Here is a 27,277-nt window from a genome sequence, read left to right as displayed (position 1 = left end):
CAGCCCGGCCTCGGTTACCTCGGTCTCCAACTCTGCGCCCTGACTCCGAGTCTCCGCCCCCGCCCCCTGCTCCATACCTTCTCCCGCCCCCCAGTTTCCACACCTCCCTGCTGCAGTGTCTTGCTGGCCCAGAGGCCCGGGCTCCCGCCCCCCGCCCCCGGTCCCAGCCCCCGGCTCTGCCCACGCCCTCCTCCCGCCAGCCCAGCAGCCAGCGCTGCGCCGGGCCTCGCTCCCCGTGCGTCCTGCGGGGGCGGAGGCGCGGAGAGGCGGCAAGCGCAGCCGGGGAGGGGGGGGGGGGCAGAGGCACCGACAGAGGCGCGGAGGCTCGGAGAGAGAAGACGTGGAGGAAGGGACGGAGCCTGGACAACGGTGGACACGGTCTCGCGCGGGCCAGAGTGCAGCGGGCACCGAGTGCCGGGCACGGATCGGGGCGGCCTGGGTGGTCTCCGGCTGTCCATGCACAGAGCGCCTTCTCCCACAGCCGAGCAGCCGCCGGGCGGAGGGGACAGCGCCCGCCGGACCCCGCAGCCCAGACTCAAGTTAGTGGGGCCAAGGGAGACGACGGGGTGTGGAGATGGGTGGAGCTGGACTCGGGAATGGGGTCCAGGGGGTGGAGGTCGAAGAGAGGACGTGGGGAAGCGGGACGGGGGTGGGGGGTGGAGACTGATGGAAATGAGGTGAGTTTCGGATTTAGGGGGCCGGAGGAGCAAACCAAGGATCGGGTGAAGCTGGATACCGAAGAGGGTATACTGCCTCTTCTCCATTGTTAGATGTACTCTTGTGGGCATGACCTGGCATGTGAGCCCCCATGCAAAGAATGCGGGAGCCCCTAAGCGCTAGGGGAAGCCCTGGAGTTGGCGCTGGCAACCGTGCAGGGGGTGAGGGCGCTCAGCTGGCTCAGGATCTGTGCTTGGCATTCAGCGCGCGGTCCCCGGCTCAGGCAGAAGAAGCTGGCTCCTTTGAGTTGAAAGAGCATCTACGGGACTTGAGGCAGGGAATGCCTCCAGCGTCCCTTATCTATCTCAACCTTGGTTCCCAGCATGGGTAGAGGAGGTATCCTGTGCAGTTCCTTCCTCAAGAGGTCTTGAGTGGCTCCCCCCCTCCCCCTGCTCCTCCACAGATGTGGGTGGAAAATAAGGGAGGGGAGGAGAGTAGGCGGGAGTCCTTAGGCGGTTTTCGCCCACAGACGCTACCACCGTGGGAGTGTGTGGGCAGAACGGCCTCAGAGCAGAACAATTGAGGCGCCTGTCCCCTCCCCCATCGCCTGAGCTGAAGGAACAGGCCCAAGTTAATGAGGAAGGCCACACCGGGGGAGGGAACAACTGAGACAACGAAGGGGGCCCTGGGCAGAGGTCCTAGGGGAAGAAAGCAAGATGAATGAACAACACCAAATCTGGGAAAAGCGGAAGGGAGAGAATAGGGATCCACTTGGCTCATGGAGGGGGAAAGCCATGGAAGGGGCCACACCCCTCCCTGTCAGCTGGCAAGGGGTGAAGCTGACCAGCAGTGGCCCTCAGTATCCACTGTGGGTAGAGCGGGGGTCCTACATTCACCTTAGCTTGGGGCTGTCACATTTAAGAGGTGTTGAGACTAGTGAGTCTCAACCTGTGCAGCCCCTTCCTCATGAGGTCTTGAGTTGGCAGCTGGGTTATGCCAACTACAAGTGTGCTGGTAGCCTAATGTGCTGAAGGTCAATTTGCCCCAGACCAGAAAAGTGGGGGTAAGAGAGGCTTACTTTCTTTTCTTTTTTTTTGTTGTTGTTGTTTTCGTTTTTTATTTCTTATACATAGGCCATCAGCTCTTTGTGCTTCTGGCTAGTCTGGAATAGCCCTGGCATTCTATGAACAATGTCTGATTCTCAGGCTGTGCACAGCCTTGAGCACTGGACAGAGAGCATTCATAGGAAGGAGGAGGGGGAAGGAGGCAGGAAAGAGGACAATTGTTAGTGTGGGTAGGGACCCAGCAGGGGCATTTGCACTAACAGTCTCTCTCGTGCCTCTACTTCTCAGGGCAAGTGCCCGAGCCATGGCACTGCCTCGGACTCTGGGGGAGCTGCAGCTGTATCGGGTCTTGCAGCGAGCCAATCTCCTTTCCTACTACGAGACGTTCATCCAGCAAGGAGGAGATGATGTCCAGCAATTGTGTGAGGCGGGTGAGGAGGAGTTTCTGGAGATCATGGCACTTGTGGGCATGGCCACCAAGCCCCTCCATGTCAGACGTCTGCAGAAGGCCCTAAGAGAGTGGGCTACCAATCCAGGGCTCTTCAGCCAACCAGTGCCTGCTGTGCCTGTCTCCAGCATCCCACTTTTCAAGATCTCTGAGACTGCTGGTACCCGTAAAGGGAGCATGAGCAATGGGCATGGCAGCCCAGGGGAAAAGGCGGGTAGTACCCGCAGTTTTAGCCCCAAAAGTCCCCTTGAACTTGGAGAGAAGTTGTCACCACTGCCTGGGGGAACTGGGGCAGGAGACCCTCGAATCTGGCCAGGCCAGAGCACTCCAGAGTCGGACGTTGGGGCAGGAGGAGAAGAGGAGGCTGGTTCACCCCCCTTCTCCCCGCCTGCAGGGGGAGGAGTCCCTGAGGGGACTGGGCCTGGGGGAATGGTAGCAGGTGGAGCTGGGAGTAGTCCGGACCGGCTGGAGCCAGAGATGGTACGCATGGTAGTGGAGAGCGTGGAGAGGATCTTCCGGAGCTTCCCAAGGGGTGATGCTGGGGAGGTCACATCCCTGCTGAAGCTGAATAAGAAGCTGGCACGGAGCGTGGGACACATCTTTGAGATGGATGATAATGATAGCCAGAAGGAAGAAGAGATCCGCAAATACAGCATCATCTATGGCCGCTTTGACTCCAAACGGCGAGAGGGCAAGCAGCTGAGCCTGCACGAGGTGAGGACTCAGGTCCTCTCAGGATAGCCTTTGACTCCCAGGCCGCTTCCACAAACCTTTGAGATATCCTGTATCCTCCAGCCCTTGTTCCCTTCCCTGTTGTCCAAGACCCTAGGCCTTGATCTTCTCTATAACCATACACACTCAATTGAGGGGGAAGTAGAGATTGAGGCAAGAACCCCGTTGTTCTGCCGTGTGTCACTCAGAGCCCCAGAGTTATAGAGGAGGCTCCAGGCACTCTCAGAAAGCTGTGGGTGTTTTCTTGCTCCCTCAGAAAACTCCTGTGCATTGTCCAAACCAAAGCACGTTTCCTACGGATGGGCCTGTTTGATGATGATGGTGTAAGGAGGTCTAAACAGTGAATGTGGGGATGTAAGGATTCTGACTGGCTGTCCTCTTGCCACAGCTGACCATTAATGAGGCTGCTGCCCAATTCTGCATGAGGGATAACACGCTGTTGCTTCGGAGAGTGGAGCTCTTCTCCCTGTCTCGCCAGGTGGCACGGGAGAGCACCTATCTGTCCTCTTTGAAAGGCTCCAGGTAAGACCCTTCCCCCCTTCCCCAAGTCCTTCCTAGGTTGCAATCCTGCCAAGGAGTTGGATCAAGTCCCAACTTCAAGCTCAGGCAACTCTAGGCCTGCTTCTCATCCACTTGCTTATTTTTCTTTGGCCAGTACAGTTTGTCTGAGGTCTGGTCTAACCTTTTCCAACCCTTCAACCTCCCAATGGTGAATGGATTTGGAGCAGACTACCCAGCCAGTTTCTTTGCAGTTTTTTAAGTAGTACATGCTTCTGGCCAGATGTTTTATGTGCCCTGCTCATTCTGGAGCCCTCTTGAGCCTCACTTTCTTTTTTTCTCTTTCTTTGTAGGCTGCACTCTGAAGAATTAGGAGGGCCCCCGCTGAAGAAGCTGAAACAGGAGGTACATTTTTCTAGGGTGCTGTAGGAATGGGATGGCCTACCCCAAACCTCTTCCTTCCCTTGCCAGGTCCTCATTTCCCTATTTGGGGCACCCACAGGTTGGAGAACAGTCTCATCCAGAAATCCAGCAGCCTCCCCCAGGCCCTGAGTCCTATGTACCCTCATACCGCCCCAGCCTGGAGGAGGACAGTGCCAGCCTGTCTGGGGAAAGTCTAGATGGACACTTGCAGGGTGAGTGTGCTTGAGAGCAGTTCTCCTTTCCTTGGTGGGGGAGGTGGGAGTGGGTGGGTGGCGGAGTGAGCTAGGAGCCACTGCCTGGAACAGGGTTGGGAAGTTTGGATGGATGGGGGCAGAAAGACCTGTGGGTCTGGCTGTGTGGTTGAGGGTGGGGTTTCATTGGCTGCAGCCCCTTACCTGACCAGTGCCCATGCCCACAGCTGTGGGGTCGTGCCCAAGGCTGACGCCGCCCCCTGCTGACCTGCCCCTGGCATTGCCAGCCCATGGGCTATGGAGCCGCCACATCCTGCAGCAGACACTGATGGATGAGGGGCTGCGGCTCGCCCGCCTCGTCTCCCACGACCGTGTGGGCCGCCTCAGCCCCTGTGTGCCTGCGAAGCCGCCTCTCGCAGGTGAGGCAGCCAGCAGTGCTGTCCCCAAAAACCCCCAGCCACCCAGGCCCACACATCAGTCCTGTGTCCTGAGACCCTTGCGGGGAGGGAAGAGGGATATACAGTTGCCACCAAAGACAGTAGGAGGGGCTCCAGCTAACCAGACCTTGAATTGAGGCCCTTACTGGGCTGTTTCCACTGGGGAGGGAACAGAAAAATGAGAGATCAGGATAGCAGGAGAGTCACCAGTAAGAGAAGCTTGGTTGGGACTTCCACTATTGCAGGAGGATGAAGCGGGAACTGAGTTGTGGGGATAGGACTGCCCAGCTTGGAAGCAGAGTCCAAAGGGGGTGGGGGAGGACGCTTTGTGTGTGGATAGGGGAAGAGAGAGTGGGCAGGCAGAGGGGCAGGGCAGCGGCTGGGCTGAGAGTGACGCAGCAGACAAAGCCACCAACCCTAGCTTGGTATTTTTAAACTCTGCGTGGGTGGGAAGTGGGGGCGGGGACTGGAAGGGGGGTTCTTGAGGGAGGAACTGGGAGGCTGGCTTCCTGTGTTCCCCCTGATTTGGCTACCCAAAAACTTGGGGAGCAGTGGTTAAAGTAGGTGGGGCTTGGAAGGGGTCCAGAGATGAGTGGGGGAGGGGGGTGGCAGAGTCAGGGGAAGAGGGAGGGGGAGAGGTCAGAGCCAAACCGCCCCCGGAGCTCCTGACAAAACCAGAAATTCCAGCAGAGCAGAGCAGAGGCGGGAGAGACAGAGAGAGAGACACTAACAGAGACAGAGAGCTACACACAGCCAGAAGGGGAGGGGGGCTGTGCACGCGGGTATGGAATCCCCCCCCCAACTCATACACACTCAGTGGGCAGGAGGCAGTTAATTCAAGAAATTCCGTTGTCTTCACATCTTTCTTTCCTCAGTTCACAATCACCTCTGCCCCCAGCCTCTACCTCATGTCTCCTAACTCTTGCCTCCATTCCTTGCAGAGTTCGAGGAAGGGCTCCTGGACAGATGTCCAGCCCCAGGACCCCATCCTGCTCTGGTGGAGGGTCGCAGGAGCAGTGTGAAAGTGGAAGCTGAGGCCAGCCGGCAGTGAAGGTGGATTGGTGTCCTTGACCCGCGACCTAGACTTCTGGCTCACACAGACCCCCACACTCCTTCATCCTCAACATCTAGTCACCACCCCAGAAGGATCCTTCCGCTGCCCTTCTCCTGCCTCCCCACCTGCTCCATGGGCACAGGACTATGGGGCTTCAAGCAATAACACGCAGGGGCCTGGCAAAAGGACATGAGGAGGTTGCATGGTGCCCGCTCACCCCCATTTGGGGACAAGGACTCTGGCTCCACGGGTGGGCGGCTGGGGCTCTCCCCTCCCTCACACATCACACTCCCATTCTCTAGGTGGCTACCAGAGGTGTGAGCAGTAGGACTCAGTGTGGACATGGGGAAGGGGGTATTCCCTGGGAAGGTCCAGCCAAAAAAGAAAAAAATAAGGCACCCTTTCCCCTCTCAGATTGGGGGCCTGGTAACACTGGACCTCCCCTCCTCTTCCTGTCCCCATTTTTGTGCTTCTAGTTTGTTTCTTTAATTTAACAAGTGCTGCAGTTTGCCTGCCCATCCCCATCTCTCCCCCAAGCTCTCAGCAGTTCTTTTTCTCTTGCCCTCTGGGGGATGTAGTTGGGGTTCCTTTTGCCAGCCCCTGGGAGACCTGGGTTGGATTCAGGGTCTCTTCAGGTGGGGCCAGACGGCAGCACCTGTGTGAGCACTTACAGCGTTTTTCTTTTCAGATTGTGTACAGTAGATTATTTATTTTGTTATTTTGGAATAAAATTTATTTTATGGCTTAGGATCCATGACCACCCCCTAAGAAAGAAGAAGGGGCGGTATGGGAGTGTGGGAGTGGAGGGAAGCTGGCAATGGATGGGAAATTATGGAAGAGAAGCAGCAGGCAGGGCCCCCAACACCCAAGAGAGCCACATAGCAAGACTTGGACTCAACTCAGCGCCATGGCTCTGGGTAACACAGGAAGTGTTAAGCCTCCAAAGCTACAGCTGTCCATACATGTTGTAGCTATAGAAACAACCTGGGCAGGACATTTAGGTTAATATCAGAGGCTAGCTAGCACACTGTGATGTCTTAGCCAGTGTCTCTTTCTTCAAGATGTCACACAAGCAGAAGCACACAAATAGATACATGTTCTATGTGGCCTTACCATAGACACGTGACATCTACAGGTAAACTGTCTCAGACACAGCTACACATAAAACAGCCCTTGGATCGCACAATCTCACTCCTGCACTGAAAGCTTCATTTGGCAAGAGTTTGGGGTTTAGGGGGGTTAGTTTTTTAACCTGGACAAAATTCGGATATATGTGTCCAAACTCTTTTTCTTCTCATCCAGGGTTCCCTGGACTTTCCCATTCCCTCAGGGCTGGGGCCCCTTGGCTCCAAGGCCCATTCTCTTGGTCCCCAGCCTCTAGAGTAAATGCATGTGTGTTTCAATATGTATGTTCCAGGTCGGCTCAGAAGGAGCTGCAACACCTCTGTGCCCTAAGCCAAGCTGTCACCCAACCCCTGTCCTGCTCAGCCAGTACTAGCCCTCTATACTTGTGTGTGTTCTGAGGTGCAAGCAGGCATGCTGGGTGTGTCTCACTCTGGAGCCTGAACTTCAGTTCCATTCCACTGCTGGAAGAAAGGGTCACGTGTATGGTGGTAAGGAAGGAGTGGAGTAGCTTTTCCAGGGTGCATTCTCCAGGCAAAGTTTTCCTCCTGATGGAGGAGTAGCTGGAGATGGGAAGCACCTGGATGAGCGGTGTCCACAGCAGGTCCTTGGAGACAGTAGAAAAGCTGTCTCGGGCTCCTCCTCCAGTTTAGATCACCAACTGGGGTTGGCCCTTAGGTCCATGTGGGACATAGAAATCCCAGACTGCCCATAAGGGGAGGGCTGCAAGAGGTGCTGGGCTCCTAAGGACACTCCTCCTGTCTCCCCTTGGCCCTCGAGAAGAAGCTTGGTGAGGTCCTGTTCAGTGGGAGGCAACAAGTGAGGGAACATATCTTCACCTGCCCTGCAAGCAGAAAAGGGAGAGAGGCAGTGGAGTAAGCCTAGCACCCACTCCTGCCCCTACCCAACATCCTCTTCAAGCTACCACTCACCAGGTGCCCCTGGGGAACCCTCCCACTGGCTGATTTAGACAGCTGTCTTCTGCCATGGACACATCTGAGCAGAGCAGGGGTTCAGGACTGGCTACAGCATGCTCCTGAGGCTGGCAAGGCAGCAGGCTTCTACCGGGAACCAGAAGAGGAAATGAGGAGGAGGCTGGGAAAGGATGAGGAGGAGCATGGGCTCAGAAGGGGCTTTGTCACTCACTGGGTGGGAGGCTGGTCAAAAGACAAATTTATCTGGCTCAGGCTGGGGGGCATATGCAGGTGGGTCCTGAAAACAGGAAGGAAACAGGAAATGAGGCAAAGGCACAGTGTTACAAAGTCAAGACCACTGGGTGAACTGCAAAGCACAAACACTTAGTGGCTCACTGACTGGCCTTGGGCAAGCCATTTCTTTTTCTTTTTTTGGTCCTGGGGCTTGAACACTGGGCCTGAGTGCTGTCTGTCCCTGAGCTCTTTCCTCAAGGCAAGCACTCTACCACTTGAGCCACAGCACCACTTATGGTTTTCTGATGGTTAACTGGAGATAAGAGTCACAGACTTTCTTGTGTGGGCTGGCTTTGAACTGTGATCCTCAGATCAGATCTCAGCCTCCTGAGTAGCTAGGATCATAGGCTTGAGCCACTGGCGCCCAATTGGGCAAGCCCTTTCTGTGCTCTGAGATCAGTGTTCTCTGTTGCAAAATGGGGGTGGAGGCCTGAGGGGGTCAGTTTCTAATATTTCTTTAGACTTTGAACTTGATAGGTCTAAATTCTCCATTTTCTACCCTGCCTCTCAACTCCTGGGAAGGCACTTCTTGTGTCTTGACTAAGAGTTAATAAGCCCCTGATTGTGACTTGGGAGAAAAATGTCTACACCATATGGAAGATGAAACAGATAAAACTCAGTACAGCTGGGTGCCAGTGGCTCACACCTGTAATCCTAGCAACTCAGGAGGTTGAGATCTGAGGATCTCGGTTTGAAGTCAGCCTGGGCAGAAAGTTCTGTGAGACTCTTACCTCAATTAACTAAGTGACACTGTGGCTCAAGTGGTAGAGTGCTATCCTTGAGCAAAAAGAGCTCAGGGACAACACCCAGGCACAGAGTTCAAGCCCCAGGCCCAGCAAAAAGAAAGGAAAAAAAAAAAGCATAGCAGCTGGGTGGAGGTCAGGGTGGGGTGCATGCTTAGCATTCTTGAAGTCTTATGCTTACTCCTCAGCATCAAAAATCAATCAAACAAAACAGTAAGTAAATGAGCCTGGATTTCACAGGCATGAGAGAAAATACTACCATAGATCATTATATGAGCCAGGCACCATGTTCAGCTGTACACATATTATAAACACATTTAACAGTAATATCAAGAGGTAGGACCACTTTTGTCATTATTAGCCCCCACTGTACGAATGAGCCACTGGAGGCTGCCCAAAGCCAGCAAGTGACTGAGCTGTTATTCAAACCCAGGCAATCCAGATCTTGCCCTCCAATCCCTGTGAGTAGACAGAGGTTCTCCCTTCTAATAGAAGAGCTTCCTTAGTAAATATAAATACAAATGCAATAGGGTTCTGCCTCCTCCTACCCTCCCCCCGCCCCCCACCTCCCCAAAGGTTCTGACTTACTCTGGGAAGGCTGGCAGCACATTGACGGACTCTTCTGTGGAAAGGCCTTGATATGAGGAGATGGGGTGAGAGTGTGGAGGATACACTGGGGACCTAGGAAAAGAACGTAGACCCTTTGATGCCAGTCCTTCCCCTTGGAAACTTCCACACCCTGCCATGGAAGGGAATTTCTTCCATGGAAAGGAAAATTCCCTGCTTCAGCTTGCCATACCAGCTCTCCCAGATGCCCATGCTGAAGACTTGTCTGCCCTGACCACTCTCCTCTGTATCTCAGGGGCTCCTTACCCCATCTCTGGGCCAAGTTGCATGCTTATGGAAGGATCAGGGGCCATTCCAAGATCATAGGAAGGTAGCATGGCAGGCATCTGGGGCTCTGGAGTAGGAAGGGGTTGGTCCCTGGAGGAGAGAAGAAGGTACATGTGACTGACAAAGAATTGAGGCCACCATTCATTTCTTTTTTTGGGGGGGGTCCAGTTGTGGGCCTTGAACTCTGGGCCTAGGCGCTGTCCCTCAGCTCTTCAGCTCAAGGCTAGCGCTCTACCACTTGAGCCACAGCGCCACTTCCGATTTTTTCCTTTTTGCTTATGTGGTGCTGAGGAATTGAACCCAGGGCCTTAGGCATGCAAGGCAAGCACTCTACCACTGAGCCACCTTCCCAGCCCGCCACCATTCATTTCTGCAGGTACCAGTCCCCAGCCCCACCCACCATCCATACCACCACACCCACCTTTCCACAGTCATTTTGATAGTAGCTGGGACATAACCTCGCCCATCCTTTCCCATCTGTTCGTCTGTGGTAGGAAGGAAAGAAGAACTGTGTAGCATTCCAGGATTAGAAAGGAAGAGAAATGGGACTGAGGAGTAGGATGTTGGGCAGGTAGAAGAAGTGGGGGATACAAAAAGGGAAGAGAAGTCAGGGAGATGGGAGGAAGGAAGAGCTGGGAGGAGGTGGGTGACAGGAAGGAATCAGCGCTCTAGCTCACGCTTGTAATGGCTCCCAAAAGCTTCATCCTTGGGTTTCTTGGGGTAGAGGTTTTTGAGCTGAGCAAGATCTCGAATTCTGTCCCCCAGGGAGCGAATGGATAAGTCTTTGGCGGAGAATGGCTGGATGTTCTCTATCTGTGAGGAGCCTACAACAGGAGTAAGAAGTTGGGTCTCCACTATCCAGACTTCCCCTTCCCCCAGTCCCACCCAGAAACCAATCTCAATCCATTCAAGCAAGGGTAAGACCTAGGGTGGAGGTCTTGAGAGAGGGCCCTCCACTAGTGTCCATTGCCATATCTGACTTCACAGTGAGTAGTAGACATTTAGACCACAGAGGAGGAAGATAAATTAAACTTTAAGAGGAACTTCCTGAAGATCAGGTTGGCATCAAGGAAGGTCAGGCCATTTCCTTCCCAGAAGAAACCCTAGAGAGCACAGATACAGAGGAAGAGGGCTGGCTGGGGTGACCTCACCATCCTGGCCCCGGATGACATGGGCAATAGTGATGCCCCCAATCTCTGAGTCACTGAAGCGGAGAAGGAAGGTTCCATCGGGTGCATTGAGGAGAAGGCTAGTGACATATTGTTTGCTGATGAAGCCAATGATCAGCCTGGCCAGGATGAAGAAGAAGGGAGTGTGGGTACCAAGGGTGGAGATGGAGCTCCAGGTACAGCTGCTTAGACCACCAAAGGACACAGACTTACCTGTCTGACCAGTAGCTCTTAAGACAGCGTTTAGTAAGGTCCAGGACTCCATCAAACCACTGCCAAAAGGTAAAGCCTCGACCCAGCAAGATCTCCTAAGGGATGGAGGGGAGCAAGGGTAAGTCAGGAAAGGACTAAGCTGAAGTTTGATTGGTAAGCACAAGGGCTGTGAGGGTCCACACGACAGCCAAGGACTAAAGGACCAAACTGTACCTGTGGCCCACTAATGACAATGGGTAACACTCACGCTTAACCATATACTGGACACCATTCCAACCTTTCCATCTATCTGTCTGTCTCTCTCTCTATCTGTCTGTCTGTCTGTCTGTCTACCTACCTACCTACCTGCCTATCTATCTGGAAGTACTGGGGTCTAAACTCAGGGCCTCATGCTTGCTCATCTTGCATGCTCCCTTGGCATTCTACTACTTGAGCCACATTTCCAGCTCAGCTCTTTTGCTGGTTATTTTGGGAGGAAATGACATTTCAGACTTTTCTGCCCAGGGTGGTCACAAACTATGATCCTCCAGATCTTTGCTTCCTGAGTAGCTAGGATCACAACTCCAAGTATTACTTTACTTGATTCTTTGCAAGACTATGGAGAGAGGTATTATAACAACCATAGGAGCACAGAAAAGCCAAATGACTGGCCTAGGATCACATAGCTGGTGAGAGGCAGAATGAGATTTAAGCTGAAGTCCCTCATAAAAATTGTGCTAAACTTAATCCCTAGGCAGAGATGTATTCTAGGAGAAGATAATTGCTAGTTATATTCTACGGTCATGTGGTTCTCGTGTGTGTGTGTGTGTGTGTGTGTGTGTGTGTGTGTGTGTGTGTTTCTCCCCATGTGCCCGTCCCCCGCCCCCCCCCGCCCCCATCTATTTTTTTGTGCCAGTCCTGGGGCTTTAACTCAGGACCTGGGCACTGTCCCAGAGCTTCTTTTGCTCAAGGATAGTGTCCCACCACTTCAGCCACAGTGCCACTTCTGGCTTTTTGGGTAGTTAATTGGAGATAGCCTCATGGACTTTCCTGCTGGCTTCAAACTGCAATCCTCAGATCTCAGCCTCCTGAGTAGCTAGGATTATAGGTATGAGCCACAGGCTCCCTTTGTTGTTGTTGTTGTTTTAAAGAGCACAATATGTAGCTGTATTTACCCATATGTCCTGTCAAACAGGACATGAGATCTCTTTCTTCCAAAATGCAGTAATCAAGAGCAAGATTCAGAGGCTGGGCATAAGAGATCATATCTATAATCCCAGCTACTCAGGAGGTAGAGATTTGGTGGATCAAGGTTTGATGCCAACCCAAGCAAAATGATAGTGACACCTCATCTCCACAAACAATCTGGGCATAGTGTTAGCCCTTTGTAATTCAAGCTTCTAAGAGGTAGAGGTAGGAAAATCATGGATGGTCCAGGCAGGCCCAGTTGAAAAGCAAAAGACCCTACCTGAAAAATAACTAGAACAGAAAGGACAGGAGGCAAGTGGTAGAGGCTAAAGTGTGAGAACCTGAGTTTAGTTTTTTGTTTTTTTTTTGGTCCGGTCGTGGGGCCTGAACTCTGGGCCTGGGCGCTGTCCCTCAGCTCTTCAGCTCAAGGCTAGCGCTCTACCACTTGAGCCACAGCACCACTTCCGGCTTTTTTCTTTTTGCTTATGTGGTGCTGAGGAATCGAACTCAGGGCCTCATTCATGCAAGGCAAGGGCTCTACCACTGAGCCACCTTCCCAGCCCTAGTTTTTGTTTTTAAAGTCAGGAATAGGGGATTTGGCTGGTCATTGTAACACACGCCTGTTACACCAGCTACAGAGGACTTGGAGATAGAAAGATCCTGGGTCTGAGGCTGGCTCAGGCAAATAGGTCTGGGGATATGGCTCAGTGCCTAGGGAAGTGAGAAGCCCTGGATTCAAATGTCAGTATAGCCAGAAAAAAAAAAAAAAGACAGAAAAGGAATATGGAGTTCTATTTTACTTCTGCCATTTACCTACAGTAAGACTTGGAACAAACTACATACTCCCTGTAAGCATAGGTAAAATGGGGATAAAATTAGTATCCAGCCAGGTACTACTCAGACTCATGCCTGTAATCCTAGCTACAGGAGGCTGAGATCCGAGGGTCATGGTTCAAAGCCAGCCCTGGTAGGAAAGTCCATGAGACTCTCATCTCCAATTAACCACCAGAAAATTGGAATTGGTGCTGTGGCACAAAGTGGTAGAGTGCTAGCCTGGAGTCAGAAAGCTCAGAGACAGTACCCGGGTCCTGAGTTCAAACCCCACAACCAACCAACCAACAAAAAAAAGTAGTACCCATCTCACTTCAAAGGGATATTGAAAGGATTCTATGAGATAACATACAAAAGTGTGGAGCAGGGCTGGGAAGGTGGCTCAGTGGTAGAGCCCTTGCCTTGCATGCATGAGGCCCTGGGTTCGATTCCTCAGCACCACATAAGCAGAAAAAGCTGGAAGTTGTGCTATGGTTCAAGTGGTGGCCTTAAGCTTGCAGAGCTGAGGGACAGCACCCAGGCACAGAGTTCAGGCCCCATGACTGGACCCCCCCTCAAAAAAAAAAAGTGTGGAGCAGTGCCTAGCATATACAGGAAACTGCCACAATATGGCAACTGTATTACTGCTCGTGTCCTTCTGCAATTTCATCCAGATTTTGCAATAGGAACTTATTTTCCTAATGGGTCAAAGTCATTTAATCAGAGCTCTATTTGCTCACAATCTGAGCAAATCATGCAAGTCATCATTAAAGAGGAAGGACAGAGATTCCCTAGACCAAAACCTGAAATTAAAGAGGACCAGTTGCTGAGCACCAGTGCCTCACACCTGTAATTGTAGCTACTCAGGAGGTTAGATTTGAGGATCGTGGTTCAAAGCCAGCCTGGACAGGAAAGCCGTGAGACTCTTATCTCTAATAAACCACCAGAAAACCAGAAGTGGCTCAAGTGGTAGAGTGCTAGCCTTGAGCTGAAGAGCTGAGGGACAATGCCCAGGCCTAGAGTTCAAGCCCCATGACCAACAAAACAAACAAAAACAAAGAGGGCAAGCTATGGAGTGATCTCCAGAGAGGAGAAGTATTCTGCTAGGCACTCCTGATGGACACGAGGGGTACTGGGAAAACCCTGGGATCTGTCCCTGATCTCTGTGGATGAAGAAGCTCAGAGATGGGAGGTCCAAAGAGCAGGAGAATGACCTTGTTGAATTGTGACCAGGACACAGACCGGTGCTGGAAGGCCTCCATGTTAAGGCTGTTGTCATTGAAGATTTTCTGGGCCAGGAAGAGGAAGTGCTCTGGCAGCAGTCCTCGGTTTGTCCCCACCTCAGCCATGAACTTGAGGTTCAGAGTTTCACACATCTTTTCCCAGGGTACCCGCTCAGCCACCACAAAGGGAACACGGTCCTAGGGAGGGGAACAGGAAGGGAAAGAAGGGCCTCATTGCCAATCTTCCTCTGGTAGCTTTCGTTCTTCCCACCTCCCAGACCTGCCTCTCCTGGCAGAGTCCCCAGAGCTGGCTCACAAAACATGATACTTTCTCACAATATCAGTTTCTGGTGCCACAGCAGAGACCACAATGAAAAGAAGTTAGAAGTACAAAAGTAGACCCAGGAGAAGGAGTTAAAAGTCACACACATTTGAATGTTCCTGTCACCCACCAGCTGGCACCCTGACCCCTTGTTCTGGAATTCATCCTGTCTCTGCCCCTTACCCTCGGTATTTATTTGCTCACCATCTCAGAGAAGGCATTATCCCAAAGGATGGTGGCTTTGGCATTGTTGTCCTGGTTCCCGTGGACGATGACCACCAAGGGTAGAGACAGGGCCTTAAAGGGATGAGAAGAGGCATTTAGTGTGTGTGTGTGTGTGTGTGTGTGTGTGTGTGTGTGTGTGTGTGTGTGTGTGTGTGTGTGTGTCCTGGGCCTTGAACTCAGGGCCTGGGTATTGTCCCTGAGCTTTTCCTTTTTTGGGGGGGGCGGGGTCTGGTGGGCTGGTCGTAGGGCCTGAACTCTGGGCCTGGGCGCTGTCCCTCAGCTCTTCAGCTCAAGGCTAGCGCTCTACCACTTGAGCCACAGCGCCACTTCCGGCTTTTTTTTTCTGCTTATGTGGTGCTGAGGAATCAAACCCAGGACCTCAAGCATGCAAGGCAAGCGCTCTACCACTGAGCTACCTTCCCAGCCCCCTGAGCTTTTTCTTTTCTTTTTTTTGGTTCAGGACTAGCACTCTACCACTTGAGCCACAGCTCACTCCAGGCTTTTAGTAGTTAGAAACAAGAGTTTCATGAACTTTTTTTTTTGTCGGTCATGGGCTTGAACTCTGGGCCTGAGTGCTGTCCCTCAGCTCCTCAGCTCAAGGCTAGGGCACTACCACTTGAGCTACAGAGCCACTTCCAGTTTTCTGGTGGTTTAGTGGAGATGAGTTTCACGGACTTTCCTGCCTAGGCTGGCTTTGAACCTCGATCTTAAGATCAGCCTCCTGAGTAGCTAGGATTATAAGTGTGAGTCACCAGCACCTGGCTTTCATGGACTTTTGTTCCTAGCTTTGAACCTCAACCCTTGGATATCAGCCTCGTGAGCAGCTAGGATTGCAGGCATGAGCCACCAGTGCCTGGTGAGTCATTTCTCCTTATCAGAGCCAGAGAGATCCTCAAGAGCTGGCTCTAAGCATGCAGGGGAGTCATGGGCTCACGGGACATAGGTAAAGAGCATGTTGCTAAATGCATTCTGAAGCTTAGTGAGGCCTCACTGTACAAAGTGACTATTACAAGTCAATGCTACAGGGCCAGCCTTAATGTCGCATAGCCACATGACCTGGGAACACTAGAGGATCTCTGTCACAACGTCCTTATCTGGAAAATGAGGCTAGTGAACAGTACCTGTTTTATAATGCCATGAAAACCAGGTGTGTATGTATTGCTTAAAACAGTGCCCTCATCTATAGGTGTGTGTGTGTGTGTGTGTGTGTGTAACTTCAAACAGCTCCTTGAGATGGAGGCATGACTCAGCAGTAGAGCACCTGATTAGCAGGCACAAGGTCCTGAGTTCAACTCTCAGTACTGCCAAACAGTGCCCCGTTGTATAGAATATGTTTGATTTGGTAAGAATTGGTTACTAGGTTAGGGGTGTGGTTAGCAAGCTCAGGGTCCTGAGTACCAACTCCAGTAACTCACAGGCTCGTATCTGTAACCCTAGCTACTTAGGAGACTAAGTTCTGAGGATTAATGTTTGAAGCCAGCCTAGGCAAGAAAGTCCATAAGACCCTTATCTCTAACCATCAAACAGCCAGAAGTTGAGCTATGGCTCAAGTAGTAAAGCACCAGTCTTGAGTTAAAAAGCTAAGGGACCCAGGCCCTGAGTTTAAGCCCCAGTCCTGGTGCACGCACATGCGCGTGTGTGCGCGCGCACACACACACACACACACACACACACACACACTAGTGCTCATTACTACTCCCTGGGTGTGACCCTATGGTCTTGCTTCTCCCCACTCACCTTGCCCCAATGTGCATAAATCCTAAACACATGAGGAACAAGGCAATGAGGATCCAGGGTTCCAGTGCATGGAGGCCATGGGTCCCAGACTGTTAGTGGGGCTGAGGCCATGGCTCACCTGGAGCTGGATGGGGAGTTTGTTGGGGCCCAACAGGAAGTTGGTGGAAAAGAGCACAGCACACTTCTCCTCTGTGACAGACTCAGTACCCTTCCGCTCACACCGCTTGATTTTCTTCAGGAGCTGAGGGGAGCCAGGGTAAAAGAGAACAGGGGTGAGGACAAGAGAACAAAAAATCAAAGCTGGGTACTGGTGGCCCATGCCTGTAATATTAGCTACTGAAGAGGTTGAGATCTGAGATTCATGGTTCAAAGCCAGCCCAGGCAGGAAAGTCCAGGAGACTCTTATCTCCAGTTAATGACCAAAAAGCCAGAAGTAGAGCAGTAAACTGGTACGGTAAAGCACCAGTTTGGGGTGAAAAAATTAAGGGACAGCACCTAGGTCTTGAGTTCAAGCCCCAGTATCAACACAACACACACACAACACACACACACACACACACATATATTTGAAGAGGGAGGAGAGAGGGAGAGAGAGAAAGAGAAAGAGAGAGAGAGAGAACAGAAATCGGATGGCTCCTCTTGGCCTCCCAACATCTCCAAGGAGGGTCCCACAGTCAGGGTCTGGCATACTCTCTCCCCACCCGCACCCTGCAGCCCCTCACCAGATTCTTGAACAGGGCAGAGCAGCAGTTCCCAGGAATGCTGTTCTCCAAGGGCACTGTGTTGTTCATGATCTCCCCAGTGCTTTCTCTGCCAGGAGGGTCAGAGTGTGAACAGCTCAGCACAACCCCGCCATATGTTGACTACCCACTGTCGCTGGCCCTAGAGCTCTAGGTCCCTGCTTCAGCTCTCCCTCGTTCCCTCCCCCCTTCCCTCCCTTCCTCCCTCCCTCTCTTCTTCCTTTCCCTCCTGTTCCCTCCTTCCCTCCTTTGCTCCTCCCTCCCTTTCCCTCCCTCCCTCTCTTCTGCCCTCTCTCCCTCTTTTGCTCCCTCTCTCCCTCCTTTACTTCCTCCCTCCTTGCCCTTCCTTTCTCTTCTCTTTTTCTTGGAAATCAAACTCAGGGGCTTGTGCATGCCAAGCCCACAGTCCATCACTGGCCTATACCCCCAGCCCCCTACTTGAGTTCCTTGTGGAAGAATCCTCATCCTAGCCAAATTCTGCTGTCTCCCCCTATTCTAGACCAAATGAGGCTCTTCTCTTCCTCTGCCATGACCATTCAGGATCTCTGCAGACCAGGAGCCCTCTTTCCCATGTCCTTGTGGTGCCAGTACCTCAGTTCCTCTTGCCTCTTTCACCCCAATCCTGGGTCCAGCCCCAGCTTACGTTCCAGCCCCAGGCCCTTGGGCTAGGCTCAGCTCCCTCGCCTGCTTCTCTGTCACCACATCAGCCCTGACTGGAGGAGGCTTGGCTGAGGTCCCTAGGAACCGCAGGCCCAGCAGGAATCGAACTCCAGCCTGGAACTTGGTTTGAGTCTTCAGAACCTGAGGAGGCTGCTTCTCCACCAGGAAAGAGCTAAGGGGAATGAGAAGGATATTGGGGGTGGGGGGAGGTGGTACTTAGGGTCTGAGTCCCCTCCTGGTGGCTTCCCCATAACTCTTTTCTCCTCAGGGTCTGCCCAAGGCCAGGCAGGGGGCTCATGGGGCCTACCTGGTCACCAGGGTTCTCAGGACTTCATCCAACCGGCTAATCAGCGATTCCCTGGTGTTGGGCTCTAGCTCCCTACTGGCTGCTCCTACCTCCTGATGTAGCTGAGAATAAATGTCCACCAGGCTCTCACACCTGGGGCCAAGACAGTGGTTAGGGGACATGCTCCAGCCCAGACCTCCCTCCCCTAACCAAGCCAGAAAGCAAGATATTGATGGAAGGGGATATATCTGCAGGAACTGCTTCTGGGACCTGCCTTTGCTCTTAGGAAGCAGTTCATTCTCAGTGCCTAAACTCCAAGTGGAAACCCAGTTGCCTCTTCCCCTGGGATCTAGTACCCAGAAAGATACCAGCATTGGTAATACTTTAGGGCAAATTGGAAAGTGCCCAAGCCCAACAGACTAAATAGAAAAGGGTTGCCAGGTGGGCCCAATAGCTCAAGCCTATAATCCCAGCTACTCAGGAGACAGAGATGGGAAGGATCTTAGCTCCAGGCTATCCTGGGCAAAAAAAAAAAAAAGAAAGTTTGAGAAAAAGCTGGGTGCCAGTGGCTTTTGCTTGTAATGCTAACTATTGAGGAAGCCTAGCTAATGGACCATTGTGTTTTGAAGCTAGCTTGCAGAAAAATCCATGATGAGATTCCCACTTGCAGAGGGCACAATGTCAGACTGGAGGGGTGGCTCACGTGGTAGTGTACCAGCAGCACTCAGCAAAAAGCTGAGTGAGAGAGCACAAGGCCCCGAGTTTAAGCCCTGGTACTAGCACAAAACATAAATAAATAAAAGTTTGAGAGACCTCCATTTTAACAGAAAAGGCCAGGTATGATCATGCACTGGCCATCGCAGGATGTTTGAGCAGGAGATGGAGCAAGACCAGGCATAAGCAACACCCTCCCTGGAAAATAACCAAAGCAAAAACTCTGATGGTATAGATCAAGCCACAGAGTGCTTCCTTAGCAAGGACAAAACTGGAATTCAAATTCCAGTACCAAACAAAAAAAACAACGTTCCCGGGGCTGGGAAGGTGGCTCAGTGGTAGAGCGCATGCCTTGCATGCCAGAGGCCCTGGGTTCGATTCCTCAGCACCACATACGCAAAAAGAAAAAAGCCAGAAGTGGCGCTGTGGCTCAAGTGGTAGAGCGCTAGTCTTGAGCTGAAGAGCTGAAGGACAGCACCCAGGCCCAGAGTTCAGGCCCCATGACCAGACCCAAAAAAACAAACAAACAAAAAACAATGTTCCCTAGTCTTCTGGGTATAGAGAGAAAAGGAGAAACTTAAATATGATCCCTCAATTGAGTACAGTTGTACAGGATGCAACCTAAACAACTGTGCAGGCCTCCTGAAGCTAACTTCCCAGAGTCTTGGCCCTCTAAACCTCCTACCTGGCTTTCTCTTACAGCATGAAAGCAGGTGCCCACCCCAGCCAGTCCCCTTTCCCTGTTAGCCTTGCCCTAACCTCTGCTGTAGCCCAGCCAGGCTCTCTTCAAAGGGCGCACCATTCCCTGCCAGCTGCTGCTGCCGTTTCCAAATCTGGATCCTCTTTAGCACCAGGCCTTGGACCACCTCCAGCTCCGCCACAGTCTCCTGCAGCAGTGTGGCCAGGTCCTAAGGGAGGGAAGGGGTCTGAACCAGGGACACACACAGCCTCTTCTCCCAAGTCCTGAGGTCAGGGCCTCCTTTCTTACCATCCTGCCATTCTTACCGCGCCCCCCCCACCCAACCCCAATCTGTGTCTGTCTGTGTCACCTCTAATCCTTCCAGTTGCACTTTGAGCCCAATTTCCTCCGCCTTTCAGGCTGTTTCTCACCTCACTTGGCCCAGTCCCATTGGAAGAAGTTTTTATCAAGCTGTGAAGAGACACTGAAGAGGGGGCAGGGAGGGAGGGGAGGACAGGAATCAAGGATACAGAGAATGGAGATTCAGTCAAAGCTGAGATCCAAGAAGGGACCACTCCCACACACTGCCCAGACTGGTCTTAGGGCCCCAGGGCTTGTGCCTCACCTTGGCCAGCCTCAGTTCCCTGATGCAGGGCTTCTCGGAGAAGGCGGGTCTCCCCAACCCGGTGTTTTAGCCTCTGCAGAGCTGTGTTAAACTTGAGTTCTTCCTGCTTCCAGTGGAAGGTCATTGGCAGGTGGTGGAACTGCATAGGACAGACAAACACAAATGGGTGAGTCTCTGCTCACCTTCCTCCATGACAACCCCCTCCCCCCACCTTTGGCAGTTCCTCCAGCCTTTGGAATACCCTGGGGATAAATTCTTGCTCCTGGCAGGCAGGCACTGGTGGCTCCTGCCTATAGTACTAGCTACTCAGAAGGCTGAGATGTGAAGACTGAGATTCCAAGCCAGCCCAGGCAGGAAAGTTTGTGAGACTCTTCTCTCCAATTAACCATCAAAAGGCAGAAATAGAGCTGTGGCTCAAATGGTAGAATGCTAGCATCAAACCAAAAAGCACCCCAGGTCCTGAGTTCAATCCCTTCCTCCCCCCCCCAGGCCCCCACCCAGCACACACACATACACATACACACACACACACCCCAAAATAAAACAATAAACCATCTCCTTACAATCCTGTTCTGTCCTCCCTTAGACCTTTATTCGAAGCTTCCTTTGAACTTGGCTTGAGTTTCAGTTTGACTGGACTGTCTTTTGGGTCTAGAATCTTGAGCCTTTCCAGAATATCAACTTCTTCCTAGTTTCTAATGACTCAGGCTAAAGTCCCAGAAAGCCGAATCAAGGTGGGAAGTGGGTTGTCATAATACCTGTTGGATAACAGCTTTTTTCTCCCCTTGAAGTATTTGTCTGAAAGTGGCCACCAGCTTCAGGGGATCCCTCTGATATATGCTCTACAGAAGTGTGGGGGGGGGGAGACCGTTAGCTCTTGCTCATGTCCTCCTGCTCCAGTTTCAAGACTCCCATTCATGCATTCACAGAAAGGTAACACAGCTGTAGATTCCAGAAGTTTCATGCATTTGCATGCCTTTAAAATCAAATTTGCATGCTAGCTAGCAGCTCACCACAGGAATACCATTTTGCTTACAACATCCTCCATCATCCAACCAATTTTCCTCCAGTGCTCATCCAGCTCTGCCTCAGCCCCACCCCAAACTTGTCCCTTTCCCTTCTGCTCGACCTCCAGGGTACTGATGTGTGGCAAGATGGCATTCCCCTCTCCTTGCTCTCCTGCAGAGGCCTGAAGATGTTGAACAGTGGCTGAAAGTAGCATGCTAGCCATTTTGCAGCAGAAGTCATCCAAGCCAACCAGGAACTCCCTATGGGAACATCAGAATGAGGCTGTATAAGACCAGCTCCTAACCATCCATCCACAGCCTACCACTCAATTTTTCCTCTCCTAATTCTCCATGGCCATTCTCTGCACACTATCCTGCCCCCTTGCTTCTCAGTCTTCTGCTGTTAGGAGAAGTGCCTCTGCTCCAGCCCTGACCTCCTTCCTCTTTAGCTAAGCCTCTTAAGCAGTGAGGTGTTCACATGTCAACGCATATAGTCTTAATTTGGTGGTTACACATTATACTCACATAGAATAACCAGTGCCAGAAGAGACTAAAGAGAGGGAGGCGCTGGGCCCTAATGGCTCATGCCTATAATCATAGGTACTCAGGCAGATCTCAATTCTGAGATCTGAAGATCATGGTGCAAAGCTAGCCTCAGGAAAGTCCATGAGACTCTTTTTTTTTTTTGGTCATAGGGCTTGAACTCAGGGCCTGGATACTGTCCCTCAGCTCTTTAGCTCAAGGCTAGAGCCCTACCACTTGAGCCACAGCGCCACTTCCGGCTTTTTCTATTTATGTGGTACTGAGGAATCGAACCGAGGGCTTCATGGATGTGAGGCAAGCACTCTACCACTGAGCCACCTTCCCAGCCCCTCTTAGCGCTCTACCACAGCGCTACTTCTGGTTTTCTGGTGGTTTATTGGAGATAAGATTTTTATGGACTTTCCTGCCTGGGCTGGCTTTGAACCTGGATCCTCAGATCTCAGCCTCCTGGGTAGCTAGGATTACAAGCATGAGCGCCTGGCTCCCATGAGACTCTTATCTCCAATGAATCACCAAAGAACCAGAGGTGGAGCTGTGGCTCAAGTGGTAGAGTGTTAGCCTTGAGCACAAAAGCTCAGGGACAATATCTAGGCCCTGAGTTCAAGCTCCAGGACTGATACTTTAAAAAAAAAAAAAAAAAAAAACAGAAAAGAGGGAGGCTGCATGAGAGAGGAGGACATGGGGTGGAAGGACTCACCAGGGCTGGTTTTCCAGCCAGTCACTCAGGAGATGCCGCAGGTGTTGGGGAAAGTCAACATAGAGATGCTGTAGTTTTTCTGGGGGCACTTTGGAGACCAGATCCCACAGAGACATGATCTGTGGTTTGGAGGGTGCCTAGAAGAGAAGAAAAGACGGGGCTGGGAAGGTGGCTCAGTGGTAGAGCACTTGCTTTGCATGCCTGAAGCCCTGGGTTCGATTCCTCAACACCACATAAGCAAAAAGAAAAAAGCTGGAAGTGGAGCTGTGGCTCAAGTGGTAGAGTGCTAGCCTTGAGCTGAAGAGCTGAGGGACAGCGCCCAGGCCCAGAGTTCAGGCCCTACAACCGAACCTCCTCCCCCCCCCCCAAAAAAAAAAAAAGAGAAGAAAAGAACAAGGATACTCCAAAAGATGCCCAAGAAACTAGACCTACCTTCTGTGGCAGCCCTGGACTTCCTGTAGCCAGGCCTTCTAGAGCCTGTCCTCATTGCCACTTGTGGCCAGGACACCTCAAACAGGCACCCTCAGTCAAGTTTGAGACAAGCAACAATGCCAATGGTAGACTTATGTTTTTTTGTCAGTATTTGCCATTAAATATTTTCAGAGTGTGGTTTACTGGGGTAACTGAAAGCATGGAAAGCAAAACCATGGGTGAGGAGGAATCACTCAACACAAAAGGGTGTAAAACTGGAGTTGTTCTGTTAAAGACAAATGGAGATGGTTAGAACTCCACGGTCTTCCCTCTCTACCTCCTGATCCTACAGATGTCCCTGAAACCTCTCAGAATTCTAAAGCTCCACGAAATTTGAAAACCAGGCTATGGATGAGGATGTAGCTCAATGGTAAAGCACTTGTGTAGATTTTGTAAGGCCTCTGGGTTACATTGAGAGAGAGAGAGAGAGAGGAAAGAGAGAGAAAAGAGAGAGCAGGAAAGAAAGGAAGGAAGGAAGGAAGGAAGGAAGGAAGCAAGGAAGGAAGGAAGGGAGGAAGGAAGGAAGGAAAGGGAAGGGAAGGGAAAGGAAGGGAAGAGAGGAGAGAATATAAATAATAGTAATAATAATTTAAACAATATAGTTCTTCTTCATAGATGGAAAAACAGGCTAAAAAGGTTTTATGTGTTGCCCAGAGCTCCTAGGTAAGTGAGATGGAAATCAGGCTCTGAATCAGAGTGGTAATCAACCACTGCTGTTAAGATTCCTTCTAGCTCCAAATCATATCACTCCCAAAAGAGCGGGAGAGTGTGAGGCGATGAAGCAAAGGGAAAATAGAGAGTGGAAGGAAGAAGGTGATACTAGAGAAAAAATGGGGTTAGTCAGTCCGGAGTGAGGAGCCTAGAAGAGGAGGAAAGGATGTTAAAGGGCTAGAAGGCCAATGAGAGAGGGTAAGGGGTCATAAAGAGAGTAGGGGAGTAAGTGCTCCCCTTCTCCCCAGAAGCTCCTGGATAGACCAGTGGTTTTCCAGGGGTCTCTCAGTTCATGTTTCTCATAAAGTCCCTCTCCCAGAGAGAAGGGGAAAGGAAGGAATTGGAAACTCCCGGGGTCTCCCCTAATCCAGGAACCCCCCCTAGTCCTCTTATTCTTCCAGCCTCTCAACTTTCCCAAGGCTCCCAAAGGGATGGAAGAGGCCTCTCCACTGGATATTCCCAGTGGCATTCCCTGAGCTTTTTCTCCCAAAGGCAGAAGCCTTCCCTCTTGCTGTTTAGGGTCCTCCAGCAGGCCTTTCTGCAGCCATTCTCCTCAGGGTTAACATCTTCTGATCTAGTTTCTCCATTTTTCTCTTCTTTCTCCCCAGTCTCTGGATGCTCAGATTCCAGACCCATCATCCTGCTCTCTACCCACCCTACTGGAAAGAGTAGGTGAGAACCTACTACTATTGGTGAAAACCCCAATGATAGACAGCTTCCATTAAAAAAAATATATCCACTTGGTCTAGAGTGAGTATTTTTTCAAGTGGATATGAAAAATTAAAAATTATTGCTGGGCACCGGTGGCCTATGCCTGTAGTCCTAGCTACTCGGGAGGCTGAGATCTAAGGATCATGTTTCAAAGCCAGCAGGGGCAGGAAAGTCCATGAGACTCTTATTTCCAGTTAACCACAAGAAAACCAGAAGTGGAGCTATGGCCCAAAGTGGTAGAGCACTATCCTTGAGCAAAAAGAGCTCAGAGATCATGCCCAGGCCCTGAATTCAACCCCCCTCCCCCACCAAAAATAATAATAAAAATAATTATTATCTTTAGTTGTGCAAAGGGGTTTCAATGCAACGAATCAGTTTATAAGTACAATGCATTTTAGTCATCATTCTCCCCCATCTTTTCCAACCCCTCCCATCCCCTCAAGTTACATGGCTCCATTTTCATATATGTACATTGAATATAATGACTATATTTACCTTCTTGTCTCTCCCCTTAACCCTCTTCCCACAAAACATATTTCAGCCTCCTGGGATTCATTTGTTAAACTATTCATTAGTTGTTCAGAGGAACTACATACCATCCTCCGGGGGAGTATTTTATTTCATTTTGGAGATAAGTTCTCTTTATATAACCCAAGCTGGCCTTGAACACTCAGTCCTCTTGCCTTAATCTTCCTAGTGAGTGGGATTACAGGTTTATACTATCTTGTTGAGTGATCATCCTCCTGGCATGACCTGGCTTCAAATTTCCACCACTCTTCTCTCTCTATACATATACACATCAGGAGATCAAGTTTGCCCCCAACCCCAATTCAAAACAAGGGCCGGGTGGATTGGTCTGTGCAGGACCTGCCATCCATTCCTGGCAGAGAGGGAGGAACTAGAGTACAAAGGGGCGGGACCAGAGTTCCCTTTCAGACCCTGGTGTGTGTGTGGTGGTACCAGGGAGCCTGAAGTTCAAGATCCTCATCTACCAGCTTGGTGACCTAAACCCCATCACCTCCACCCTTATATTCCCAAGTCCTCTGACCCTAGAGTCAAAAGGGTTTCTAGGAGTTGCCCAATGGGTGTTTGTGGCAGTGGCAATGGTGGTGGAGGCGGGGAAGGGAGCCCAGGAGGTGGAGCCAGGTCAGCACAAGGAGGGTTAACCCCATGCTTCCCGCCTGCCTGCCAGGAAATCTCAGTGTTTCTAGCAGCCAAGCGTGGTGCAGTTTTGAGGGGGGGAAATCCCCCCTCCTCCAGGACACCATGAGGTCTACATCTGGGGCTCGCTCACCCTCCAATCTTTAGCAGGGACCACTCTTAGGTTTGGACAAGCCCGTAGCCCCCCCTGGTATCAACCTTTAGGGAGGGGCAGCCATCCAGTGGGGACCACCCGGAGGACTGAGAGTCCTCTTTTCTCTGACTTTCTATTCCCCCCCCCCCCCCACACACACATGCAGGGTTAAGGGCCAAGGGTATGGGGGTAGGTGACCAAAGAGGGAGGGAAGTATAGGAACTTATACTCTACCCCACATTCCTGAGAATACTCAGAAAGTGACAAAACCCAGTGTCACCAACTACCAACACTAGCTGAAACCATTTCTAGGGGGCCCATCTGCCCCGCCCAGGGGAGGATCCCTGACAGACCCTGCGAATCCATCCATCCCCCACACTAACAGTCAGAGACCCCCCACCTTCCCTTCCTCACAAGCATCCCCTCACCTGGCACACCCCTCTGCCGTCTTCTCCCTCTCTCAGCAGGCACTGCCAGGCCCCATGGATCTGTAGCTCTGTCCAGCAAGTTCAGGGCTGGCCCTGCTATCAGAACCCCTCCACCATCACCACCACCAAAATGAAAAACAACACACGTTCTCTCTCCTCTCTCTCCTCTCTCTCTCCTCTCTCTCTCTCTCTCTCTCTCTCTCTCTCTCTCTCTCTCTCTCTCACACACACACACACACACACACACACTTCTCTTCTGGGCCTTCCTCTTCATGCAAGCCCTAGCTGCCCAGCCTGCTGTTTCCGGCTTCTCTGTCTACCCAGGTCCCTCCCTGGAGTGCTGACGACACAGAAGAGAAAGTGGGCTGGAGGAGGAAGAGGAAGAAAGTGGGGTGAACATGTGTGCCTGCTCTGCTGGGTGGGGAAGCACGTCGTGCAGAGGGCAGGGCCAGGGGCTGGCTCCCCACCCTACAACCAGGCTGGAACCCTGACTAATCCTATTCTCCTCAAAAGCCATCCACTTTTCTCCCGAAAGTAATCACACAGAAAGCTTCCGCCCCAAATTGCCCTGTTCCCACATTCAAACTTTTTCAGGGCTTGAGTCTGGGGGCCACCAGGGACTGGGCTGCCTAGGGACTTTGGAAAAAGCAAATCCTACTGGGCTTTGTGCTCCACCCAGTGGAGGACCCCGAAAAGCATCCGGGAAGCTGGAGGTTTGTCTGGAACTCTTAGGTTTGCCTTCCTGCCGAGGGTAACGCCTTAGAGGTCTCGTGACACCAGTGGGGGGGGGGGGAGGAGAAGAGGAACCCTCAATTCAGTTCTGGAAGGCTCCAGGAGTCTCGCAGACCCAGCTGCTGGCAGCTCCTGGCAAGATACCACTGCACAGAGCTGATTGGTCCTCAGCAAGCAGTCCTAGTGCTGCCTGTAGATTCCCAAGGGACAAGTTTGAATAAGAATCTGCTGTGTAGCCTCGGCCAAGTTCCTATCTATTTCTGGAGTAAACAGTGAGACACACCCAGAAACAAACACGATATGTACAACTTCCCGAGTCATAACACTACACACACACACACACACACACACACACACACACACATACACACATGCAGGCAGGCTCACATACATATCAGAGCCATTTGTAATTACAACGCCACACAGTGAAGGCATGCAAGTTTGCATGCACGCACCAGAGCGTGTGTGTGTGTGTGTGTGTGTGTGTGTGTGTGCAAACACAAAACACACAAGACATGCTTCGTTTCTAAGCCATCATCGTTAGCTGGTGGATTTTTTTTTCTGAAGTTTTTGCTGGTAAAGGCTCTGGAGGTGAACAAGGTAATTGGGGAACCTTTTGAGCCTCCCAACTTGATAGCCAAG

The 27,277-nt window shown here is 51.6% G+C and overlaps 2 protein-coding genes across 3 annotated transcripts; one reads left to right on the top strand and one right to left on the bottom strand.

The window, feature by feature from the left end:
- The first annotated feature begins 161 nt into the window (after positions 1-161).
- Positions 162-6,254, top strand: Nab2 (NGFI-A binding protein 2). 2 transcript variants are annotated; one of them, XM_042698636.1, is made up of 7 exons: positions 162-539; positions 2,010-2,883; positions 3,290-3,423; positions 3,753-3,804; positions 3,902-4,034; positions 4,241-4,432; positions 5,392-6,254. In XM_042698636.1, the coding sequence occupies exons 1-7, from the start codon at positions 457-459 to the stop codon at positions 5,499-5,501; spliced, it is 1,578 nt and encodes a 525-aa protein (XP_042554570.1). In that variant the 5' UTR covers positions 162-456; the 3' UTR covers positions 5,502-6,254. The 2 variants fall into 2 exon arrangements, with proteins under 2 accessions (XP_042554570.1, XP_042554571.1); XM_042698637.1 differs by lacking the exon at positions 4,241-4,432.
- Stat6 (signal transducer and activator of transcription 6) lies at positions 6,079-26,043 on the bottom strand. Its single transcript, XM_042698635.1, has 22 exons — positions 25,904-26,043; positions 22,289-22,425; positions 21,171-21,309; positions 20,800-20,883; positions 20,042-20,180; positions 19,848-19,900; positions 19,497-19,645; positions 18,045-18,176; positions 17,721-17,909; positions 17,060-17,147; positions 16,456-16,578; positions 14,580-14,672; positions 14,045-14,251; positions 10,854-10,948; positions 10,623-10,759; positions 10,149-10,295; positions 9,893-9,956; positions 9,451-9,561; positions 9,166-9,258; positions 7,773-7,838; positions 7,559-7,687; positions 6,079-7,470 (listed from the first exon to the last, which is right to left on the bottom strand). Exons 2-22 carry the CDS (start codon positions 22,402-22,404, stop codon positions 7,281-7,283), a joined length of 2,544 nt encoding a protein of 847 aa, XP_042554569.1. The 5' UTR covers positions 22,405-22,425; positions 25,904-26,043; the 3' UTR covers positions 6,079-7,280.
- Between the last annotated feature and the right edge of the window lie 1,234 nt (positions 26,044-27,277).

The sequence above is a fragment of the Dipodomys spectabilis genome, unplaced genomic scaffold (assembly GCF_019054845.1).
Source record: "Dipodomys spectabilis isolate Male_0828 unplaced genomic scaffold, ASM1905484v1 ptg000234l, whole genome shotgun sequence".
In the NCBI taxonomy this organism is placed as follows: domain Eukaryota; kingdom Metazoa; phylum Chordata; class Mammalia; order Rodentia; family Heteromyidae; genus Dipodomys; species Dipodomys spectabilis.
This window is presented reverse-complemented; position numbering and strand designations above follow the sequence as displayed.

Excerpts from the sequence above, each read along its gene's own strand:
- Nab2 (XM_042698636.1), top strand. The coding sequence starts at position 457 with ATGCACAGAGCGCCTTCTCCCACAGCCGAGCAGCCGCCGGGCGGAGGG. Across the intron at positions 3,424-3,752 it reads TCCTCTTTGAAAGGCTCCAG|GCTGCACTCTGAAGAATTAG; the intron begins GTAAGACCCTTC and ends CTTTCTTTGTAG. Across the intron at positions 3,805-3,901 it reads TGAAGAAGCTGAAACAGGAG|GTTGGAGAACAGTCTCATCC; the intron begins GTACATTTTTCT and ends GGGCACCCACAG.
- Stat6 (XM_042698635.1), bottom strand. The coding sequence starts at position 22,404 with ATGTCTCTGTGGGATCTGGTCTCCAAAGTGCCCCCAGAAAAACTACAG. Across the intron at positions 19,901-20,041 it reads GGGAACTGAGGCTGGCCAAG|TGTCTCTTCACAGCTTGATA; the intron begins GTGAGGCACAAG and ends CCCCCTCTTCAG. Across the intron at positions 9,259-9,450 it reads CAACTTGGCCCAGAGATGGG|GTCCCCAGTGTATCCTCCAC; the intron begins GTAAGGAGCCCC and ends TTCTTTTCCTAG.